Source organism: Ursus arctos, unplaced genomic scaffold (assembly GCF_023065955.2).
Source record: "Ursus arctos isolate Adak ecotype North America unplaced genomic scaffold, UrsArc2.0 scaffold_3, whole genome shotgun sequence".
NCBI classification, from domain to species: domain Eukaryota; kingdom Metazoa; phylum Chordata; class Mammalia; order Carnivora; family Ursidae; genus Ursus; species Ursus arctos.
Genome location: NW_026622985.1, coordinates 79425601 through 79443260, shown reverse-complemented (window position 1 = coordinate 79443260; position 17660 = coordinate 79425601). Strand labels below are relative to the sequence as shown.

Here is a 17660-nt window from a genome sequence, read left to right as displayed (position 1 = left end):
GCCCAAGGAACTGCCAGCCTCCTAATTATAGGCATTTCTCACTGGTGTCGTAGTGGCTGTAGCGGACCCAGCATCAGAGCTGCTTTGTATCATGGAAGGGGTGTTTGCTGCTCGGAAAAATTGCTCTTTTTCTTCTCCACCAACCCTTCCATCTGCTTCTGCTCACACCCAACTCCTCTTGGCCACCTCTTCCTCGCCCTAATGCTTGCCAGCCGGCTCATTCACTCTCCCCACCCGGGTTCATGCACACAGGCTCCAACGGAGAAGTCCAAGCCCCACATACCCCGAGTCAGTCGGTCGGTCTGTCTTTCTGTTCCTCATCCACACACCCACACACAAACTCCTTTTCTGTCCGGAAGCTGTGAATGGGACTGATGAGATGGGGACGATGAGGAGGAATACAGCTCAGTGTTCACCAGCTCCAACACTTCTTTCGTTTTCCTCAGCAAGGATTACCTCAGCCCTTTGGCTTTATAAAGAGGCCAAGACTTTGGTGAGACAACCCTTCCCTTTTGTCCCACGCCCCAGCCCTTACCCAAAGCAGGTTTCCCAGAGGAGCCCAGGTAGACCCTAATGCATACACGCTTCAGTTCCTGTTCTTAGTACCGCAGGGGACTGAGAGACAAACTCATTCATTCATTCATTCATTCATTCATTCTCTTTAAAACATTTTATTATGCTTACAATATACTAGCTGCTGAGGGGAGAGAGGTGAATGAGGTGGACATCAGCCCTGAACTTATGAAGTTGAAGGTCTTTGGGGGAAGGCAGACATTGAAGAACTAATCATATAGGGGCACCCAGCTGGCTCAGTCAGTAGAACCTGCGACTCCTGATGTTGGGGTTGTAAGTTCGAGTCCCACGTTGGGTGTAGAGATTACTTAAAAATAAAATCTTAAAAAAAAAAAAAGGAATGAATCATATAAATAATTACAATAGCACTAACTACAGCTGTGAGAAGCTAAGCACAAGAAGTAAGTGGTATAATAAGGTTTGGCTTGCAAGGGGAAGTGGAACCAGAGGGATGGGGCCTGGGAGAGGCTGGCTGGGAGACAGCACAGCCCAGGCCTGTCTTCCTTCCTTCCCGGGCTCCCTGCACAGTGATGGATGAGGCAGAAGCCAACAGTTTATTTCCCCTGGAAGCCACGTTGCTGATGCGGTGCAGGGCACCACAACTCCCGCTATTTAATAAAGAACCCTGCGTGTGTCCTGGGTAGACGGATGAGCAAATATTCCTGACTGAAGCACCACGTGGTCTCCCTGATGTGAATGGATAGGAAGGGGATGGGGCTGAGGTTGAGGCTGGGAGACTGAGATGGGGGGGCGGTGGGGGGGGGCGGGGGAGGCAGGTCTGAAACTCCGGAAGTGCAGAAAGGGTCAGCAGCATTGTTATCCACCACCAGGGGCACAGCTCTCCTCCGCATTGTGGGTGGCTGCTGCCCCCTGATGGGCATGGCACACAGTTTTGTTTTGTTCTTTAAGGAAGGTCTAAGCGAGAAGTATTTTAAACAGCATTGTAGGGGCATCCCAAAGGGGTGTTGGAAGAGCCTTCTTAGGGTTCTTTTCCCTGTGTACACGGCAGCCAGCACTGGGAAGCCCTCCCTATAGCTAGGGCCCTGAAGCTTACAGTTAAGCCTTTCGGGATAGAATTTTGATTTCTAAAGTGGAGAGGGGGCAGGAGAGGAGGAGAAAAAAAGAGGGAGGAATGTGGAATCCCAAACCGACTTTATTCAAATGCCCATCCCACTTCCTTTGTCTACTTGTCTTTGTTTATCCTGGATAGGATTAAGCCCATAGCCTTAAAAATCTGTTTTGTATTTCAGTACTTACTCTTCTGAGTTATGTGTGTAAAAATAACTGGCATTTTCTTTTGAGCATACATTATTTACTTGGAGCTAGGGCTTTATAAATCTGAAGTTAAGTGTTCTCCCTTTCCCCCCATTACTATCAACCAGTCATCCCATCCATCCAGAATGCGTTGAAAGCAAATGGGGTTTGAAAAGAAACGGAAATTTACTTTTCACTGTACCTTTTGTACTTTTTGAATTTTCAGGTTATACCATTGAGAAGTTATTATTTAAAAAGTGCATTGGGAACTTTTCTCAGCTGGAACCCCAGCAGGGTGCTGCAGTCTTGCACACAAGTCAGTTCCTGAACCCAGTGGAATGGCAAATAGTCTCTGCCTTCCAGGTTCCCGGAGCACCCCGAACTCCTGCTGGTGGGTGGGATTCCTCAGCCACGGGTCTGTCTGATAAGCTGACCTGAGGGAAGGCTTTCTCCTGTCTCTGGGAGGACCTGTGTTCTGGGTCTGTGTGTACGTTATGTTTGCTTTGGGTGTGTTCTATTATCTTGCAGTGTGCATATTATGATTTATTTGTAAGTTTTTAAAATTAATGTCTGTCTACCCCCACTAGACTTTACTGTCCATGAGAGTAGGGACTCTTGTTTTAGCTCACCAATTTTATCCCTAGTGCCTGGTACATAGTAGGCGCTCAGTAAATATTTATTGAAAGAATGATTGTGTACGATCTGTGTCTGTGTGCGCTTTAGTAGATGTAACTTGTCCTGGAACTGTTACAGGCACGGTTACAGTTATCTGTTACAGTGTGACGGATGTCTCATATTCTCTGACAACATGAGAATCGCTCAAATGATGTGTGTGATGTATGCATGTATGTGCATTCTGGTTGCATTTTATACACGTAAACTGGGTGTCTGCGGTGGCACCAGAGAAAGTATTTACTGAATATCCAGTATGCGTCAGATCTCCGAACAAAAAACCACTTCCTCTGCCTGCCTTGGCACTTTGGGATCATCTCCTGGAAGTGAGATTTAAACTGGGTAGGAGCTGGCGACGCCAGTTTCCTACAGTGGCCCGGAGGCGAAGGGGACGGGAGGGGCAGTACTGGGACTAGGGGTGGAGCCCCGCTCAAGAAGCTCCGCCTCCGGGCATAACCCTCCCCCCCCCCCTTCCGGAACGCTTTTTTGCCCTCCTCACCATGTTTTCCTCCGGACTCTTTTGAGTAACGAGCACTTCCGGCATCTCCGGGCCACTTGGCGTGGTTGGCCTGTCGAAGCTAGGTTCTTGCCTCGCGTGCGCGGGCCCGGTTCGGTCGCGGCCTCGCGCGCCTCCGTTTCCCAGCCTCATGGCCGGGCTGACCCTCTTTGTGGGCCGCCTCCCGCCCTCGGCCCGCAGCGAGCAGCTGGAGGAGCTGTTCAGTCAGGTGGGGCCGGTGAAGCAGTGCTTCGTGGTGACTGAGAAAGGTAGGGGGCGGGGCTGTCGAGGAGAGGGCTGGGGTACCTGGGAGCGGGATCCGAGCGAGGACCCCCTCCCAGACTTCAGCAAGCCCTGTAATTCTTGACCCGCTCCTACGAGAAGGCGCTGGGAATTGAGTTTCTTTTCGAAGCTGACTCGGTTCTGGATGAGTCCATGGGGTCCATTTCTGAAAGTCAAGGCATTGCCTCAGGGTTACATAGCGCTTTCAGTTTACTATGTGCGCTCACATACAAGATCTTATTTGGTAACAATGTTAGCATTTAATATTTAATACAGTTAACATTTAATAAAACATCAGGAAGGCTTGAGACTCAGCTGATTGCCGGGCACGGTGCTGAATTCCGCACGTGTTAATCTCGTTGAATTTTCTCAACAGTCTTGTTGGATGGAGAGTCTTAGCCTCATTTTACAGGCAGGAATCTGGGGCTTAGGGAAAATTTGTTAACTTTCATTGAAGTTAGTACAGCTTGTAAGTAGTGGATCGCCCGATCCGGTGCTCCTAACCAGTATGTTACTCATTTACTCATTTATTCATTCGAATGTTCTTTGAAGGCGTACTATGTACTAGGCACAGTTGCAGGTCCTGAGGATGCAGCAGTGCACCAAACCAAGCCAAAAAGCTTGCTCTTAAGTCTTCAAGGTGGAGAAGACAGCCAATAAACAAGCAAATATATATAGTGATAATGGTGGCAAATACTAAGTAGAAAAATAAGTCAGGAAGAAGGGTAAGGAGTGTCTGTAAATGAATGTGGGGGGGGGGGGTTGTAGAGGAGTGAGGCATGGCCATTATCTAGAGATAGAGTAGCCAGGGAAGGTGTGACTGAGGTGAGGGAGTGAGCATGTGTCTCTCCAGGAGGAGGGGGCTAGGCAGAGGAAACAGCAAGGTGAGGAATACTGAAGAGGACTGTCCGTGTACTGAAGGAATAGCAGGAGAGCAGGGTGGCCAGAGTAAGTGAGTGAAGGCAAGGGAATTAGGAGATGAGATTCTAGGGTACCAGATCATGGAGGACCTAAAGGCCTTTGCAAAGACTGGCTTTTACTCTGAGATGAGAAACTACTGGTTTTGAATAGGGAGGAGTAAGTGTGATCTGGCTTACATTTTAAAAGATTCTCTGAGGCTGTCATTGGAGAATAGGACAGAAGCAGGGAGACCAAATGGTAGGCTTTTGCAGTAATCCAGGTGAGAAATTATGGTGTTGGACCAGGATGGTAGCAGTGGAGGCGGTAAAAAGTGATTGGAATATGGATATTTTTGAAGGTAGAACCGAGAGAATTTGCTGATGGATCAGATGCAGGAGTCAAATCTGATTCCCAAGGCTTTTGGCTTGAGCCACTGGGGATATTTACTTCTGTAATACTGCTATATGCCTCATATTCTGTGTGATGCTCATTGCATCACTATGAGAAAGGGTTGGCACATATTGCAATGAGGAAGAATCGTAAGGGTTTTAAATGTAAAGAAGCATTCCTTCCTCTTACCTAGACTTCAAGGGACACTTGAGATAGGCACCTGATGTTATATTTAGCTCCCTTCTAGGTCATCAGGCTTTCTCTGTAGGTGGCCACTTCTTTGCCTTTCAGCAGAACTGGTATCTTGTGGACCCCCGTTTCCCCCCATGGTATCTGAGTATGTGAGTAGGCAGGCTGTGTGCTAATATTCCCTCCATCACGAGCTTCTATTTTGTTAATAACAGAGGCTAGAGTTGGGATTGTCCACATGGCTCTGATTGCTATATAAGCCATGACACCAGCCTGGTTCTTTGTCGTTTTAAGTATAGATGCGGGTGAGTGAGAGAACGAGAGTGCACTACAGCAGCGTTTCCTAAACTGCAGATCATTACTTGTTAGTGGGTTTTGAGTGGGTCATGACAACAATTTTTTAAATAGAAAGTATATGTATATATGGTAAAGGATTAATATTTATAATTTTTAAAAGATTTTATTTTTTAATTATTTTTTTAATTATTTATTTTTATTTTTTTAAAGATTTTATTTATTTACTCGACAGAGATAGAGACAGCCAGCGAGAGAGGGAACACAAGCAGGGGGAGTGGGAGAGGAAGAAGCAAGCTCATAGCGGAGGAGCCTGATGTGGGGCTCTATCCCAGAACGCCGGGATCACGCCCTGAGCCGAAGGCAGACGCTTAACCGCTGTGCCACCCAGGCGCCCCAAAAAGATTTTATTTTTATTTGTTTTTTTTTTAATTTTATTTATTTGTCAGAGAGAGAGACCACATAAGCAGGGGGTGCAGCAGGCAGAGGGAGAAGCAGGCTCCCTGTTGAGCAAGGAGCACCATGCGAGACTGATCCCAGGACCCTGGGATCATGACCTGAGCTGAAGGCAGATGCTTAACCAACTGAGTCCCCCAGGTGTCCCTAAAGATTTTATTTTTAAATAACTGTACACCCAGTGTGGGGCTCAAACTTACAACCCCAAGATCAGGAATTGCATGCTCTACTGACTGAACCAGCCAGGCGCCCCTTTGGTTTTATATAAAGAATATATACACGTACTGGGTTCTACTATAAATTACATTCATTACTGTGGGTTGTCAAAACACTCTGAGAAACACTACTCTCCAGTGCTTGGTGGTTCTGTTCCAGGGAAGAACAGGCATTGAATGGGAATTCTCTTTTGGGTCCTCAGAATATAGCTGAGGTGTAATCTTACCTTGTATCCCGTGTATGTGGTCTAAATCTAAACAAAAAAACAAACCCAAAACCAAAGACAACTCTATTCCCTTTTTATAAGACTATATACTTTTCTCTGCAGATAGTCAGGATGTGTTGGAAAGAGTGTTGCATTTACTGGGATGGGAAGGAGGGAGGGGTGTGGGATGAGGTCTTAGCAGTGGTGACTTAACCTCTTGAAGATGGGAATAATTTCACAGGATGTCGTGAGGATTCAAGTAAAATCAGAGTGCTTTGTGCAGACAAACAGTGAATGGCATTTGTTGTGAGTACATGCTTTTATTTTGGTGCTGAACTCCTTTATGTATTAGCTGCTTTGTTTTTGGTTGTGCTGATCAGGAAGGGCCCTGATTTTTCTTATTCTGATTTGTGACAGTGAGTGGGCAGGCTTTTTGTGAGGAGTCCCAAGAGAAAAACTTTGATCTCCAGATCACAGTATGCCTTCCGAGTGCAAACTATCAGCTTTAACCATTTATGTGGATCTGCGTCCTGTGTTTGAGGGCTTGTACCCTGAAGTAGGTTCGAGTGGAGTTGAAAAAGAAGCAGAGTGTGTGAGCTGTGTTTCTTCTTTGGGTAGTAGGCAGACGACCTGGTCTTTTTCTTTTTGATGCAGTACATGACTTAAAAATTTTACTACACAAAAGTGTTAAATCAAAGAAAGCGTACCAGAAAGGGCAAAGGTGAGTTACAGTTTTTATTTGCAACTGTTCATCTACCTGGTCCTAATATTCTTCTCTGTGGTCTTTATATTGGTGGAGTCCCGTGGAAAGAACATGGGACTAGTAATGAGGAATTAATTCAGTACTAACACCCTGGTGCATTAATCAGTTCACTTACACTCCTCCATCTCAAATTATTCATTTGGAAAGAAGAATGGTAATATTCCCTTTACCTACCTTAGTGTGTCCTGAAGATGAAAGTGCGGTAAGCGATTTACAGCTACTTTGGAAAGGTTAAGTTTGATATTGATTGCTAAAGCAATGTTTGCTGTATTGAGGTTCTTTTGTCAGGGCCTCGGGCATTCATTTCTGATCCGCTGCATTATTGCATTAAAGTTTTCAAAGGTACTTATATTTACCTTTCCCACCTTCTCTGGTGATGTTCCGTTCTATTTGACGTTGAGTTCTTTGGGGATATAATGGGTATCATGGATCCTCCATATTCTCAGGATTATCAGGAAAGGAGGAAGAAGAGGAGCTAACCGTGAAGACACCAAATTAGAAGAGGAAGCCTGACAATTTCTGAGTGAAGTAGGGAAGGGGCCACTGATGCCAACTTTGTTTTTATCCCTCCTGAGAATTTTGGCAAACTGATAATAGGGTGGTCTGGCAGTATATCTGCTAGTTAGGACTTTGATAATTTGCTGGTTTTTAAAAAAAAGAGAGAGAGAGAGAATTTACTGGTTTAGGGTTCTTGGCTTACGGTTCTCCCCCTCCCCCTTCACTGTTCAGGGAGTAAGGCGTGTCGAGGCTTTGGCTATGTCACTTTTTCTATGCTGGAAGATGTTCAGAGGGCCCTCAAGGAGATTACTGCCTTTGAAGGCTGTAAGATCAACGTGACTATTGCCAAGAAAAAACAGAGGAACAAGTCCAAGGAAAAGGGGGAAAATGGTGAGTTTCTAGTAACTAAAGGGAATTTTCCCTCAGGGTGAGGAAGGGGAGGAGGGGAAGGGGTGATGGGGGATAGCTTCTAAATTTAAACTTCCTTAAATTTCCTTTTGATGTCCCAAATCATCGTATGTATTTTATTACTCACTTTTGTCTTTTATTTAATTCTAACTTTGGAAATCTGGTGGTCCTGGGTGTTGTCATACTTAACTCTGTGGGAAATGCCTTTTTTTGCTAGTCTTCTTTCTTGTGATCTGGGCCTAGAGGCTGGATCACAGACTTATTTTACTGCCTCTTATTTTTTAGAAAATTCAGAACCCCCAAAGAAGGAGCTGAAGCCTAAAAAACCCAAAGTGGCAGATAAGAAAGCCAGATTAATTATTCGGAACCTGAGCTTTAAGGTGAGTGACCGAGAACACTAATACTACCTGTTCTGAAGGCTTTTTGTGTTCATTGGTGGAGCTCCTCACCAGCTATATTTGGACATAATTCCTTCTGGGCATGAATCTTAGCCTTGTTGAATACAGAAAATGGGCCTGTATAAACAATTAATTAAGAATAGTAAGTGTGAAGATGCCTCCTTTTGGGACACTACTACTGAGATAGGGAGGGGAAGAAGAGCTCTATGATATCTATCTTCTTTGTCTGTTAGATCCAAAGCAAGATGTCTTCTGTTTAGAAATGTTTGATGTCCTAGTCTCAAAAGTAAAAAAGGAGTGAAAGTATTCAAGTTCTTTGTGATGAACTTATTTAATGGTTGATGTTTCATGTTTATTTTCTGTGATAATATTTTTCACTTTGGCATCAGTGTTCAGAAGATGACTTGAAGACAGTATTTGCTCAGTATGGAGCTGTCCTGGAAGTGAACATTCCCCGGAAGCCAGGTATTAGCAAACCTTCATTTTTTTGTAGATTAGATTAAGATTATTTATTATAGTGGTGTTTTCCATTTTACCCTTCAACTAACCAATATTTGAAAAAGAAATACAGGGGTACCTGGGTGGATCAGTCGGTTGAGCATCCGACTTTTGATTTCATCTCAGGTCATGATCTTAGGGTTGTGGGATCAAGCCCCATGTGGGGCTCACACTCAGTGCAGAGTCTGCTTGTACCTCTCCCTCTGCCTCTCCCCCCCCCCCCCGTCACCGTGCATGCACACACACACTCTGTCTCTCTCTCTCTCTCTCAAATAAAATCTGTTAAACAAAATAGAAATACAAGGTTCATGTCATACTCTGTATGAGCCCCAGATGATATGATATGTATAAAGTATCAGGCACAATGCTTGACACATAACAAAAACTCAGAAATAGTGCTTATTCCCCCAATGGCATTCTTAGATCAGAACTAGTTTTAGAAGACAAGTTATAGTTTGAGAAAATGCATTGCTCTCCGCAGGCTTGAGTCAGGCTATACTCAGCTAGAGGACAAAAGCTATTGCTTTGGGCAGGGGGCTGACTGGTTGGCAGAACTGGGGTCATCTTGCCCACCTAAGATGCTGTAATGTCCTTCTTGGTGTTTGTTGGCTCCCCACCTGCTGCCTCTAACTTCTTTGTACATTTGCACACAGATGGAAAGATGCGTGGTTTTGCTTTTGTCCAGTTCAAAAACCTTCTAGAAGCAGGAAAAGCTCTCAAAAGCATGAACATGAAAGAGATAAAAGGTAAGTTTTCTGTACCCATACCGTTCACCCAGATATTTCTGGTGTTTGGTGAATTAGCACAGTAACCCACTTTCTACATTTTCAAAAGGTGTTTGAATTGTTGAGAGTCTTACTGCTAACATAGAAGCTATTTGGTGAAATATTCCTAGTGCTTGATCGTAGGGTTAAACTTGAAAGAACACATGCCATTATTCGCTTTTCTTTATTTGGGCGATAAGTATGCATTTGAATGAAAAAATGTCCCTGAAATAATCACTGATAGATGCAGGTTGCTGTCCAGGGGATGTGGGTTTTGCAGGTTTCTTCGTCTTGGTTGTGGTCACTCTTCAGCACCCTGCAGCACCCGTGGGCTGTTAAACTGGCGGTGTTCATTTATTAGATGCTAAAGAAGGGCTTGGTTTGGAGACTTCGTAACTTCTGTGCAGAGTGCAGATTAAAGCACTCCGTTTTGCCTCTTGCTTAGTCTTACTAGAAACTTGCCTAACTGGAAACACCGTTCCCATTCTTTCTTTACTTTTGTACTCTCTCTCACCCCAGGTGTGGAGGGTATTGTAGAAAGGCAAAATAACTGTTTAAATTGATAGAAAGTTTAAGGGTTAAACAGGGTAGGCTACTCTGAGCTTTATTTCAGGGCCAGCATTCTCTGAATTAGCAGTTTCTTTTGTCTGTTTAGTTCCATCACTGTCTTTGATGAATAGGAAATCATTTATAAGAGATGTTAAAAAGAGGAAGACCTTTCTGATGCTGCTTTTCTGTCTGACAGGGCGCACGGTGGCTGTGGATTGGGCCGTGGCAAAGGATAAATATAAAAATACACAGTCTGCCTCTGCCCCAGGTAAGATGTGGTAGTATTGGGTAGGGGGGGTTGTGTGTCCTGGTGTGGGTATGGAAACAGCTCTACCTATGGTAAAATGTTAAGGGAACCTGCTTATCAGTAAGAATACTGGGTCAAAGATACCAAAAGCACAAGATTAATGGAAAGAATGAGACTGAGGATTAAGAGAAACTCTGAGTTCCTCAGAAGTGAGCCCAGAGCTGTTTGTCGATTCATATTGTACCATCTGGTGATCTGGTCTCAAAACATAGGATCTTTTGAGTCTAAGCCCACTCCTAGGTGTGAATGTGAATGAGGAGTGGGACCTGAGTTCATCGTCCCCTCTGCTGGCTGTCCTTTCCAAACTTTTGATAAAATGATGGAATGTTAAGAATAAGGAAACTTAAAAATTGAGGTTTTTTTTTTTTAAGAAAGCAGGTGGCTTTTAAGCCACTAGAAGCCCCGAGAACAGAACCCACCGAGGTGGAAGTTCATGGCTGGGCCCCCGAGTGGGCGTTGTGCTGGCTGTGGTGCACAATGGCAGGCTGTTTGTGGAGGCTTCGTTGCTACTTCTCTCATTCCGAGTGTGATTAACCTTCAGGCTTCTGATGAATGGGACAGGCTTCCAGGGAATATCAGTGACGAGGGTTTTTTTGTTGTTGTTTTTGCTTTTTTTCCCTCATACTTTCTCTTACATACAGTAAGAAAAATACTGAGAAAAATACAGTTAAAGTCCTAGTCCCAAGGAACTAGGAACTTGGGGTATTAAGTTAATCTTGTCTAAGTTAATCTTGGATTCTAAATGAATTCCTAACTTTCTTTACCTCCGTGTGTAGGTGAGGAGAAGAGGCCTGAACCTAAACATCAGGAATTAGGTAAAGAGAATGGCAGGGAAGAAGAGGATACGGAAGAGGAAGAGGAAGAAGAGGATGACACGGAAGAGGAGGAGGAGGAGGGGGAAGAAGAAAAAGAATCAAGGGTGACCAAGCCTGCACAAATTCAAAAGAGGTAAGCAGCTCAGCTTGTCCCAAGACAACAGAGGAGGATCTAGGCTTGTCTCTGGGAGGAGCAGTGATGTCTTCCCTGCCCCCATCACAGCAGAGGTGATGTGTTTAAGGAAGGTGGATAGACCCCTCTGGCAGCCCAGAACCTTAGTTCTGACCTGTGCCATTGCAGAGCAGTCCAGAGGGCCACACCTGCAGAGAGCAGTGAAGAGGAGCATTGTGATGACGACAGCGACCTAGAGGAAGGAGATAGTCTTGGTGGTGGAGAGGAACTGGCTCCGAGTGATACCAGCAGTGAAGAGCAAGAGGACGAAGGTTTGCCTGGGATCTTTGTGGACACCCTTACATTTAAAACCAGTTAGTGACAAATGTGCATCAGATCAGCGCACGCCTCTTCTAAATAGGACCCGAAGGTGTTCTGTCAGATGTGTGTTTCAGTGCTGAAAAGGATACCTTTAGATTGCTTCTCAAGGTTTTTGTTTTGTTTTTTAAATACGTTTGGAATGGTATTTGAGGGTTAAGATTCTAAGGGAATTTAAAACCTGGCTTAATGCTGAGGCACTCTTTCTCTGTTGCTTATCTAAGGTGAATGAATAACTGGATAAGCAGGATATTGTATCCTAACACCAGGAGGATTTTAAACAACTCTTATGCCTTGAGATGGATAAAGGACCCCTTGGGGCATTTTGTAAAACTGTAATCAAACCCTGTTGCCACCTTTATAAAGAATGTTGGACATAAACTCAACGCATTTATTGAGGGAGGCAGGCCATTACAGAATGAGGAATGGCCAGTAACTGGTTCTTTAGGTTAAGTCTGGCATGTTGGTTTGGCCGTATAAAAAATCTGAGGAAATAAGCTTTTCCCATGAGAGAATGGTAGACACCTTAGAATCAAAGAAGCTTCTGTACTGATGGGACTATGAGACCTTGCATCCAATAACCAGGTTCATCTGTCTCTTACCTTTCTTTACCTTGAAAAAATTATTGGGCCGATACATAATAATGACAGAAAATTAAAAAGGGTAGTGCAGGAGACTGTAATATAGAAAGAAAAGTTCCTCACCACTCCCCCCAAGAGTCCCTCAGAGTAACCACTGCTGTTTTTTTCATATCTTTCAGAAGTTTTTTATGTATATGTAAGTATATATGTCTATTTTTAAAAACAGTGAGTCTTCCTTGTACTCAGGTCCTCAGCCACTTAGGGCCCCTCCCCAGAGACAACCAATGTTAAAAATTTCTTGTGTATCTGTGTAATACTTTTATAAGCAAAAACACGTGCGTGCATACACATGTCGAATATAGTATGTGTTTGTGTATGTGAATGTGTATTTTTTTCTCCTCAGGTGTTCTAAATGTTTAGACTGTCACGACAGTATATATGAATGTCTTTTGTCCCACACCCTACCACATCGGATTTCATCCATTTTTTCGTTGTTGCTAATCTGTTGGAATGAAAAATAGTATCTTATTTCTGGTGCTGTGTTTTTCTTATGAGTAAATTTGAACATCTTTTCATGTATTTAGTTGTATATTCTTTGTTTACTTTTAATTTTGTTTTTTCTTATTCATTTAGGCAAGGTTTTTATATATCTAAAAGTTAGCCCCTTGTCATGTGGGTTGCACTACGTCTTTTTCACTTTGTTGTATTTCTTTTTACTTTAGATGCGCAAGTCTCAAAGAAAAAGAAGAGGAAATTACCCTCTGATGTGAATGAAGGGAAAACTGTTTTTATCAGGTACGCCTTTGTACCTTGAGAACTGCTGTTTGTGTTGCCCTCACAGGTTTTTCTTTTCTCCTTTTTGCTTTCTTCTTTTCTCTCTCTCTTTCTTTATTTTTGTAAAGATTTTATGTTTAAGTAAGTTCTGCATCCAGCATGGGGCTCGGACTCACAACCCCGAGATCAAGAATCACATGCTCCACCGACTGAGCCAGCCAGGCGCCCCACTCCCCTCCGCCCCCCCCCGCCCCGCAGTACTAGTTCTGTTAGGTAGCCCAGAAAATTAGATGCCTTTAAGACCATTAATGCATCTGGCCCTAGGAACATAGCAAACTGTGAGAATATAGGAGAATCAGAACTGCACACAGAAGATAAAGAGCAGGGGTCTCCAGATTTTATCCTCATTTACATTTCCTTCTTTGTAATCGGGATAGCACCATTTGGAATAAATCAGTTCTTCAGCTTCTAGAAACATCTTGCTTCTGGTTTTTGTTTTAGGGGAAGTGCTGGGTAGGGGTGATACCACTTGTCCCAGATAATTTTTCTCTATGCCTAACTTACCTTTTAAAGTAGTGACCAGGGGGCGCCTGGGTGGCACAGCGGTTAAGCGTCTGCCTTCGGCTCAGGGCGTGATCCCGGCATTATGGGATCGAGCCCCACATCAGGCTCCTCTGCTATGAGCCTGCTTCTTCCTTTCCCACTCCCCCTGCTTGTGTTCCCTCTCTCGCTGGCTGTCTCTATCTCTGTCGAATAAATAAATAAAATCTTAAAAAAAAAAATAAAATAAAATAAAGTAGTGACCAGAATAAAATAAGGCAACCCATTTGTTTTCAGGAAAACTTAAGGAGGGAGTCAGGTGGAGATGAGTTTTATTTCATGTTGCCATTGCCATTTTAGTCCTACTGACTGTGGTACATTGGCCATTTCATAGAGTCAGGATATCTTCAGGACACCTCAGGCATGCGTTCTTATCCTTTCTTAAGTGCCAGTGTGTTAGGGCTATTTGGGTCTTATCTTAAAGATGTGTATTTTATTTTCCTGTACAGTCTTCTAAGATTATTTTTATTATACATGTAATTTATGCTTATTGTAGGAAATTTAGGAAATAAATGAGCAAAAAGACACAAAATATTAACCTTAATGATTACTCAGAGACACCTGCACACATGCCCATATCATAGCTGTTTACAAAGATGAGTTTAGCCTCCACAAGCTGCGCTGTAGCCCATTTTTTTCCTTCATGGCTTGTCTCTTCTTAGTTCTTATTGTGTTGTTTGGAAAGGCCGTATAAATAATTTTGTATTTGTAGAGGATGCTGTCTTATAGGAAGGAAATGTCATACTTGGGAGCCTGTGACCTTAATACCAAGGATACCATTCCTTACTATTTCTACATCTTTTTTTTTTTTTTTTAAGATTTTATTTATTTATTTATTTGACAGAGATAGAGACAGCCAGCGAGAGACGGAACACAAGCAGGGGGAGAGGGAGAGGAAGAAGCAGGCTCCCAGCCGAGGAGCCTGATGTGGGGCTCGATCCCGTAATGCCGGGATCACGCCCTGAGCCGAAGGCAGGCGCTTAACCGCTGTGCCACCCAGGCGCCCCTTTTCTTTTTTTTTTAAGATTTTATTTATTTATGTGACAGAGAGACAGCCAGCGAGAGAGGGAACACAGCAGGGGGAGTGGGAGAGGAAGAAGCAGGCTCACAGTGGAGGAGCCCAATGTGGGACTCGATCCCGGTACGCCGGGATCACACCCTGAGCCGAAGGCAGACGCTTAACGACTGCGCCACCCAGGCGTCCCTATTTCTACATCTTTTAATGAAACTTAGGAAAGTAAAGGATGGGAGAGTGAAAACTATACACAATGAGACAAATTAGAAGAAGTGACAAATTAGAAGAAACTAGGACATGTGTTATTGCAGAACATCTTTTTTGTCTCGGTTACTTCGTAAGATGGAATTATTTATGGGGTTGTTAACTGAGTATAGAGAAGAAAAATTATAAATATTTATTGGGGACCGTTTTTTTGTCTCTTTGTTTTTACCCTGGAAGGTTGTGCATAGCTGGGGAGATGAAGGATCTTTACAATGTATTAAAATTCAGTAGATCAGAATCTTCCAACATTTATAATCCCATTGAGAGAAATAAATGCTTTTCTTGTTTTGCATTTAAGAGCTAGTAAACTTTACTGTGTTTGCTTTTGAGTTATTATTTTAAGGATTTTCTGACATTTGCAAAGTTTTAACTGAAACCTGGATTTCACAGCAGCACAGAGAGGAAAATGGGTAATCAAGAGAGACAGACAGACACATGTACACACTTGACTTTTCTCATTAGCCTGCTGTGAATCTTTTGATTGTAATAAGAGAAACTAATTTTGGCCAATGTAAATGAAAAAGCAGGTTTGTTGGATGAACATTGGGTGGTTCACAGGATCAGAGCTGTCAAAGAGCAAACCTTAAGAAGGAGATGAAAATCTGGGATGTTTTGGGCCCCAGCTGTAAGAGGCTCTGGGAACATTCACTGCCTTTTTTTTTTCTTTGTCAAGGCATAACATATATTCTGTAAAGTGCGTTAATCTAAATGTACAGCTCAGTGAAATTTTTCATGTGTATATATCCATGTAACCACCACCCAGATCAAGATATAGGACATTTTCTGATTTTCACTTCCCAAAGTTTCCTTTGGGTGGGGTACTGCTATTTTGAAATGAATCTGTGTCAGCAGCTTCTGGCCTTTGTTTACATCTGTTCAAGTTTGAAATTCCCGGGGGAGAGAATCTGATTGACATAGAAAGGCCAGTTGTTTATGGCCAAGGGGCAGAATCACACATCAGAGGCTGGGCCACTGGGGGCCTCCCCTACGTATTGGTGCTATTCCTGAACCACAGAGGGTGGTCATGAGTATCACTCCATTTGGTGTCTTACATTGTACTAGAACACAGGAGCTCACTTTAGTAATTGACTTTTTTTGTGACTTGACTGTCTTCCGTAGAAACCTATCTTTTGACTCAGAGGAAGAAGAACTCGGGGAGCTCCTCCAGCAATTTGGAGATCTTAAATATGTCCGTATTGTCTTGCATCCAGACACAGAGCATTCTAAAGGTACTTGTCAGCTTGTCAGGCCCTAAAAAGGTGGAGACTGCTGCCATGGACACTGACTAGGTTACTTGAGAGTGTAATGTGTGCCGTCCTGAGGGGTCTACAGTCCATCTGGCCCAGGTTTCTGTGGTCCATAGAAGCACCAAGGACATTCTGAGGTTGTCTTCCAAAATATCAAACTCAGCATCTTGAACGGTGCTGCCAGCCACAATTTCGTCTAAGCTTTTTAAGCCCTTGCTTATTTACTTTAGGGTAATGAATTCCATTTGTTGTTCTCCTTTGAATTTCAAATGTGATAGCATCTCATGGGTGTTAATCATTCCACATTGCTTGAAATTACTGGGATCTTTTTCAGTTGCTTTTGTTAGAGATGGAAGCTAACAGAAATTTTGTTGCACTGGCAACAGTCAGAAGGAAAGCTGTATATAGCAGGACTGCTGCCTTAGATTTTTTTCCTAAAGCTATTTCTTTTGAACTTTGAAGGATTGGCCCCAGCTCATTCTAGTGTACTGTTGTCAGGGGAGCAGCGTCTTTTCAGTCTACCCGCTATCTTTGATTTCGTCAACTGCAGTCATTCTCCTAAAGCAGCGAATTCTTAATTCATTCTGATTCTTGCTTCCTTTGAGATCTAGCAAAAGCTATGAACCCTCTCTCCAGAAAAATGCCACTTCTGAGAGTTTGTGGGCTTTCTGGAATCTGTTCAAGGGTTAAGAACCTCTGTTCTAAACTTTACTTTCCAAATGGATGAGACCTGATTTTGGTTTTTCCTTAGCCAAAAAGATATAAGTAGGGCAGTCTGATGGAAAGAAAGCTGAACTGCTTCCTGGAGATTAGGGATCTAATTGTAGCTGAGCCATAGACCAGCTGGGTGATTTTGGCAAATTGTTTAACCACTGCAGGCTTCAGTTTCTTATCTGTAAAATGAGTAGGTTCGACTGAAGTAAACAATGTGTCTTCAACTCTAATACTCAGGTATACTTCTTGGACCTTATCCATTTCAGTATGTTTTTCTAAAAATGGGCAACTAGAATTGCATAGAATGTTCCTAGTACTGTAGGATGTTGCTTTACTTTGATATCTTTTGTTTCTTTTTGAGTGCAGTAGTCTGTTGGGTTGGTATTTTCAGAATGTAGTCGATAGTTGACTTGCTCAGTCTCTTTCTCAGTCTATTAATATTAGCTGAGAGTTAATGATCTTAATAAGCATAGTTTTCATTGTTATTATTTTTTTAAGATTTTATTTATCCATTTGTCGGAGAGAGAGAGAGAGAGAGAGAGAGAGCGAGCGAGCACAAGCAGGGGGAGTGGCAGGCAGAGGGAGAAGCACGCTTCCTGCCGCAAGGAGCCTGATGCGGGACTGGATCCCAGGACTCTGGGATCGTGACCTGAGCCAAAGACAGATGCTTAACGGACTGAGCCACCCAGGTGTCCTGCATTATTATTTTTTTAATACATTTTTTAAAGATTTTATTTATGTATTTGTCAGAGAGCAAGCACAAGCAGGGGGAGCGGCAGACAGAGGGAGAAGCAGGCTCCCTGCTGAGCAAGGAGCCTGATGCAGGACTCGATCCCAGGACCCTGGGATCATGACCTGAGTTGAAGGCAGACCCTCAACTGACTGAGCCACCCAGGTGTCCCAAATACATTGTCTTTTTCCAGCTCTTATTAAATTTTTTTGCCTACTCACACAACCTTGGCTGCCTCCTACCATTTATCCCTGTCAGCATGCCATTTCGCTGTCTAGGAGAGCTAAAAATTATCTGTAGACTTTTAGGGAAGTATTA

General features: G+C 43.4%; 1 protein-coding gene across 1 annotated transcript in view; it reads left to right on the top strand.

Moving 5' to 3' along the window:
- Positions 1–3011: 3011 nt before the first annotated feature.
- Positions 3012–17660, top strand: part of RBM28 (RNA binding motif protein 28) — a 30086-nt gene continuing 15437 nt past the window's right edge. The window contains exons 1-10 of the mRNA XM_026510587.4: positions 3012–3264; positions 7420–7578; positions 7882–7976; positions 8384–8459; positions 9146–9238; positions 10002–10073; positions 10889–11060; positions 11229–11371; positions 12721–12793; positions 15771–15880. Coding sequence (XP_026366372.1) covers positions 3147–3264; positions 7420–7578; positions 7882–7976; positions 8384–8459; positions 9146–9238; positions 10002–10073; positions 10889–11060; positions 11229–11371; positions 12721–12793; positions 15771–15880 — 1111 coding nt within the window. The 5' untranslated portion in view covers positions 3012–3146. The remainder of the gene's footprint in view (positions 3265–7419; positions 7579–7881; positions 7977–8383; positions 8460–9145; positions 9239–10001; positions 10074–10888; positions 11061–11228; positions 11372–12720; positions 12794–15770; positions 15881–17660) is intronic.